The sequence below is a fragment of the Cyprinodon variegatus genome, unplaced genomic scaffold (assembly GCF_000732505.1).
Source record: "Cyprinodon variegatus isolate N-32 unplaced genomic scaffold, C_variegatus-1.0 Scaffold950, whole genome shotgun sequence".
Classification (NCBI taxonomy): domain Eukaryota; kingdom Metazoa; phylum Chordata; class Actinopteri; order Cyprinodontiformes; family Cyprinodontidae; genus Cyprinodon; species Cyprinodon variegatus.
In genome coordinates, this window is record NW_015151403.1 from 227,521 (window position 1) to 234,269 (window position 6,749).

The window sequence follows — 6,749 nt, forward strand, 5'->3', positions numbered from 1 at the left end:
CATTTAGGCTTCTATAAGTAGATTATTTCCTGTATTTATTACAAGGTTTTGGATATTTTATTTACCTCTAATCTTGCCCAGTTCACGCATGAAAGCGTGACTCTAACGTTAGTCTCATTGTGTGTTAGTGTGCCAGTTACACACTTGTTAATATCAACGTATACCCCCCAAAGCAGTGGTTTAAAAATTTCTAAATTGGTTTAAATATTCACGCTAAAAAAAAAAACGTATTTATTTTGCGCACTGGCAAAAACTTAAGAGAGTCAATTAGAAATGAAAAGTGGGAAATCACATACAGTAATACAGGAGATGTCCAGGAGAGTCAGGATGGTAATGAGGGAAGATTGGATGAAGAGTCCGGTATCGAGAAGGAAACTGTCACTGTAAGCTGCACATCTGTCAGCTGCATGTTTTAATACCACGTAGCTGTTGGCACCTCCTGAGTTACTGGTTGTACCACATTTGTGAACAGCACTTAATAAGTGCAAGAGGTTTAACCTGCAGTAGCGCATTCCGCTTAAGAAGAAAATACTAAACACTTTAAAACATAACAAAAACAAAAGGGTCTCTTGCTGGAGGAGGCAAACAGCCGAAATGGTGCCGGGTACCGGCCCAGTCCTGGAGACTGCTTCTTGGGGCGTGGCCCCCCGGGGCTCGGTTGGGGCCCCCATTGTGGGACGGGCAGCTACCTTCAGGCCATGGTCTGATTAGCTGGCTGCCGGCGGTTTTTGGCTTTTCACGACCACTATTGAGCCCTTTCCTCACTCAAGCGCACTCTCACAAACACCGACAGGTGCTTAGATCCGGTTACTTAGTTACTCATCAACTTTAATTTTCAGCTACCACTTTATGCACTTCATATTGATTAATACTGCATACTTCAGTGATGGTATCCAGGTGTTGCAGTATTCTATTTTTAGTTCTATACCAGTTGGTTGTGCTGTTCGTTTTACATCTGTCTCTGCAGGTGATGAAGCAAACTAATCAAGTTTTGTCCATCTCTATCTTTTGTCCCCTCTTTCTTTCATCTGTTCACTGTTTTTCCTCTACTTTTTCAATTTAGTCTCCTCCTAAAATGAGTTATTCCCTACATGAATCATAATAAAATTATTTTATAGTTTTATAAATCAAGCAGAGCACTATGGCGAAAGCGATAATGCTCTACTTATTAGAGTAAATTCTGTTGGGCTCTTTTTGGCATTAATAAGACAACAATTCTTATTGCCACATTGCTAGACAGGATAAATAAAATAAAGGGCTCTTGAAACTATTGCACACATTTTGAGTCTGACAAGTTTTAATACATATATTGTTTGTGTGAACCATAAAATTAGGGCTGTATTAATGTTTAGGGAGCATGAATAAATAGGATGTTTCCAATGCATACTTTGTATTGAGTTTAATTCATTTTATAAAAGATACTTTAAACAACACATCCAATTGATCCTCTCTCTTGGTCAAACTGTGGATTCTAATGTTCTTAAACACGATCCAGTTTATAACTGTATGTTTATAAAAAATGATTAATTTAAACGTTCAAAATGAATGCAAACACAACTTGAAAGTGATATCAGTAACTTTGGTGGTATGTTTTTATAATTAATGTCATAAGTTCATATATGTTGTCGTTAGGGTGACAAACATAGACCATGGTGTTAGCTTAGGGGTGCAGGTAGTTTCCTCTACCTGACCTTGCAAAGTGTGTCAGACAGGAAACTTCAAATCTTAAGTTGCACACCTTCAACTCAGACTTGTTTGTTCCAGTCTGGTCAAAGATCATTGCTGTCTCTCAGTTGGACTATTGTTATGTGTTCTATGACATAATGAGGTTAGCAGAACAGCTTGCTGCAAAGTGAATAAGCTTTTATGATTGAGGAGTGGAAAGCAACATGGCCACCAAGCTGGATTTTTCTAAATCCAGGGATAAAGATATTTCTAGCTGTGTTTCCTGCCATGCCTCTAAGCAGACCAAGCCAGACAATTGCCAGAACTTGTAAGATGTCAGAATGGTTAGAACCCCTTCAGCAGCTCGTAGGTTGGAATCAAAAGTAGGCTATGCTGTAAACAAACCTCTGCCCTCACCGTCGGGGTTTATGGGAGGGAAACGCTACACCGCCCTGTTTGATTGCACGGCTCGCACTGCAGATGATCTGACCTTTAGCACCCGGGATATTCTGGAGGTCATCGACTACACCACCGAGGAATGGTGGATCGCAAGAACCATGTCTACCAGTGCAAAGGGATGCATTCCTTCTAACTATTTGGCGCCTGTAGAGAGGGTTGATCCTGAACCGTGAGTATTGTCACTTTATAGAAAGCTGCTTTCTAAAGGTGTTTTGACACCAGGAATTATTTTATTTGGAGTGGATTTAATTACCAGACAGCCACACATCTGATAATGGCTATCCCTCATGGATAGAAATGACTGGTTAGACAAAGCACAGAGCTAGAAAGAAAGAGAAACTACAGTGGGAGACATGCATGTTGCACTTCTACATATTTGTGCTATTATCTGCAAAATATTTCAGATTTTTGAATAGCATTGAGAAAACGTGTGCATACTGCAAAACCTGGGTAGATCCAAACTAGCAACAGGGTTGCTAATCAACAGACAGTGGATCAGGATAGTGTCGCAAATGAGTGTTACGCCATAAGCTACAGAGCTGCCAAGTTTCAGAAATCAAGAACAATGAGACTTTAGTTTCATGATGCATTCCGCCCAAAACGCTTCAGTTTTTCTACCACGAATTCTCTCACGTCCGTGCCAACTGCTCTAACTGCACTGTCCCCTCCTGACGCTAGTCTTAATTAACCAGAAATTAGAAATAAAACAAGAAGGAAAAAAAAAAAAAGGGGAAACCCATCAGTGCTGGTTTTATATCAGTTCAGTGCATAGGCTGTTCAGGACAGGGGCCAACAGGGGCCAATGCCACTGTAGAACTGGTCCAGACCACTGTCATTTCCCCTGTACTGAAAACACACAAAGCAAAAATGTAAATATAAGTACGCACATTTTTCTTAAATAAGTGTATTTTTCCTTGATTTAACGAGTTAGACATTTACAGATGGATTATGGTGGTTTATGTTTAAAATAAGAAAAGAAAAATCTGTTTTATTTCAAATGCATATCATAAAATAATCTAATTTTAAGAGCAGAAATACTAATTTCTCTGGCATCTCAGTCAATTTAGTGGCTCAAATAAAAAGCATTATTTTAAGAAAATTTGTACTTTTTTAAACCAGTTTTCACAACGTAATTCAAAAAATTATCTAACAGTAAATCAATTTCTTATTATAGTATGTGTTACACGATTCAAAACGGGTGGAAAAAATGTAAACAAATGATTGGTCTTGATGCCTTCTGCTTCCTCTGGGTGGAGGTCCTGTCATGATTTGTATGGAGGTTGTTTGAAGACCCAAATGCAGCGTCCGGAAGGAAGAGGTTAATCTTGCAAATTTAATGAAGTAACTGAGGAAAAATACAAAAATACATAGAACCCAAAAAAAACAAAACTTCAGAAAAAACTCACATGGGAAGCCACAGACGAGGGAAACAACAAAACAGCAACAAGGAACAAGCGCTGAGTGACTGCAGAGGTGGTGTATATAAGGGGAACAGTACAAAGGATGAGCTAATGAACGTGGAGCAGGTGTGAGTGGAACTAACTAGAAGGAAACCAGGGGGGCAGCAGATAGTAACTAAAGACTGCTTAGATATAATGGAGAATAAACCAAAGATTAACAAAACTGAATAACTAATAACTGAAAACAAAAAACACAGTCCTAAAAGGGGAGAACCATTACAGGTCCTGAAAACACAAATTAAAACCCCCAGTGAATGAATGACATGGAGCCATCTTCTTCCCCAAATTCTCTTTATCAAAAATTCTGAGAATCATGAATTTTTACCATGAAAATTCCCCAGCTTAATCAATCATCATGTTTTTTTTTTTTGCTTTTTCTAAATGATCCATAAAGCATTGAAAGGGCAGCAACAATTCCCATTGGACATGCCAGCATCCAAGGGTGGAAGGCTTCAACAATTCTGTTGAAAAGTAACACTACTAAAAAAAAACCTAATCATATTAGCACATTAAATATAGACATAAAATTGCCATGTACATTTTAAGTACTCTTAAGTTGTGGAAAACTGTAAGACTAACTGCAAAACTAAGTTGGAAAACTGATTACACACTGAGGAACAATTTAAAACCTATAACAAATCTTTAAACTGTGGTTTAAAATATAACTGATTATGTAAAGCTGACAGTAACTTTAAAACTTCCATAAAGTTAAGCATTTTTTTTTTCTCACTCTGATAACATCAAACCATGTGTCAGGATAACACCGTAACCTTAATAAAATTGGATATGGGAGTGTTACCCAACTTGTAGATGCGTGCAACAATTTGTATACATCTTAAATGTCTGCAAGCGCCAGAAATGTTCAAGCTGTATGAAAGAAACCACTCTGTCTCATGCCTATACATGTGACCTGAAAATCAGTACTGGCATAACTTATCCCTTTACATTTTGGGAGGAACAGTTTTCATCAGCTTCACACATTGATAAACTGAAAACAGAAATTAAAACCCACAGTGAATGAATGAGGAGCCCCCTTTTAAACCAAACTCTTGCTGAAGTCTAAGTTAGTGGCTGCAGGTGAAGATTGTCAGTCCTCCAGGGGCTAGTCATTTCCAAAAAAGTAAAAAGACGACAAAAATCCACTGGACATTGTAAACATTTCCAGGAAGCTTTTTTTAATTCAAATTGAAATAGCAGAATAGCATAAATAACATTGAGTTAGAGACGTTATCCAGCAGCCAAACAAAGCCTTGTTTTTGTTTAGAAAACATGCAAATAGAAACAGTCAACGTTTCTATTTGCTCCACCCCTTTGGAATGGGGGTCATTTGGCTTCTTTGTTAGCCTGCAATGCACCATACCTGTCTATCTGTCTGAAAAGGGCGGTTGTTAAAGGGAATTGTTGGCCTGGCTGAATAGGTGAGGGGCTTGTGTACCGACTGGAACTGTTACCCGACTACTGAACTACTGAGTCTGGCTCCAATTGTCCAGCCTGTCAGCCACACTGTGTATGGTACCTGCAACTATGACTCTGTCCTGGATTCTCCCTTGGCGCCTCACCGGATCTCTGAACTCCTGGCTCTGACAACCAACCACGTCACTGACATCGGCTTTGGCTTTGTCCTCTGGATTATCCCGCCTAAATTCATCTGCTCACTTCTGAAATCCTGTCTGTCCTCCGACCACCGATACATCTGTGTATGGGCCTATAGACGTGGTTTCTAACCTATTGACTCGACCCATAGAAGTTCCTGCCTTAGACGCCGATGCTGCTTACTCTGATTCTGTTGTCCATAAACTTTCTTGGAGCCTTCAGTTCTGAGCCTGACAAATGGTCTAATTTTTGAGTTTGCAGGATCATTTGAATTTACTGTGAAATCCTATATTTACATGTCGTTTGTATTCGTCAGCCAATGAAATGAATGGCTTAAATAAATAAATTAGATCATAATGAAATATTTTACTATTTTAGTATACTTTGTCCTGTTACTTTAATGTACAAGTCAAAAGCATTTACACAGGTTGAATTTTCTAACAATTTAACAAAATACTTAGGATTATTTTTTAAATACCGTAACAGATTTTAAATAATCAGATGTATATATACTTTTATTTGGCTTGCAGATGGTATTTACCAGAGATTAAACGGCGGGATGCGGAGAGGTTGCTGTTGTCTGAGGGCAATAAGCAAGGTGCATTCCTCATTAGAAACTCTGAATCTTTCAAAGGAGAGCTCTCTCTCTCAGGTAAGCAAATCTAAGTGCAGTTTATATTAGCTTGATCTTCAACCCTATTGTTAGTTGGCTCTGGTTTGTAAAAACATCATTAACTTGGCTTTTTAGCTTTATTGGAAAATATTGAATTATTTTTCTTTAGTCATATATGAAACCATAAAAGTAAGAATAAGAAAATTAGTTCATTGCCAAGTTGTGTCTTACAGATATGAAGAATATGCTTAAAGGTTATACCCATGGACAAAACACAGTTCACATTAATAGATTCAAAAAGGTATGATTTGGAGTAATAAATGCAAGTTGTATGGGAATAAAAAGAAAATAGTGAAAAAGTGCACCTTTCTGCAGAGAAAGAGCACAATGACAGATTTAAAATATGCAGTAGCATTAACATGAGAGGAGATTAAACTTTGAAAAGGAAAAAAATGTTAGCTTGGGGCCAATACTTTGTTAATTAAGGCTGGCGGCAGAGGGGAAGAAGGTATTTTTGTGGAGGGAGGTTTTGGGCTCTATGGACTGCAGTGTCCTGCCAGAATTAAAACCGTAAAGTAGTTTGTGTCCAGAATGAGAGTAAACTGTAGTCTGTCCTGATTGCCTCCGAGTCCTGAGGCAAGCAATTCCTAGAGAGGAAGGAGATTGCAGCTAAAGCTATCCCAGAAATGTCCCTCATTAATGCGTCAAAAGATGAAGACGAAAGAGATCATTGTGAACTTCAGAAAAACCGGCCTAGCCACGCTCCACTAGTCATCAACAGCTCAGCTGTACGTAGAGGTGGTCAGCAGCTCCAAATTCTTGGGGGTGCACATCACAGACACCCTCACCTGGAATGTAAACACTACCTCACTGATCAAAAAGGAACAGAAGCGCATGTACTTCTTGAGAAGAGCCCACCTGCCCCCACCCATCCTCCCCACCTTCTACAGAAGCACCAT

General features: G+C 38.8%; 1 protein-coding gene across 1 annotated transcript in view; it reads left to right on the top strand.

Moving 5' to 3' along the window:
* Positions 1–2,006: 2,006 nt before the first annotated feature.
* LOC107100260 (tyrosine-protein kinase SRK2-like) overlaps positions 2,007–6,749 on the top strand; it is a 15,845-nt gene continuing 11,102 nt past the window's right edge. Inside the window, exons 1-2 of the mRNA XM_015398679.1 lie at positions 2,007–2,293; positions 5,708–5,829. Of these exons, the coding sequence (XP_015254165.1) occupies positions 2,007–2,293; positions 5,708–5,829 (409 nt within the window). The remainder of the gene's footprint in view (positions 2,294–5,707; positions 5,830–6,749) is intronic.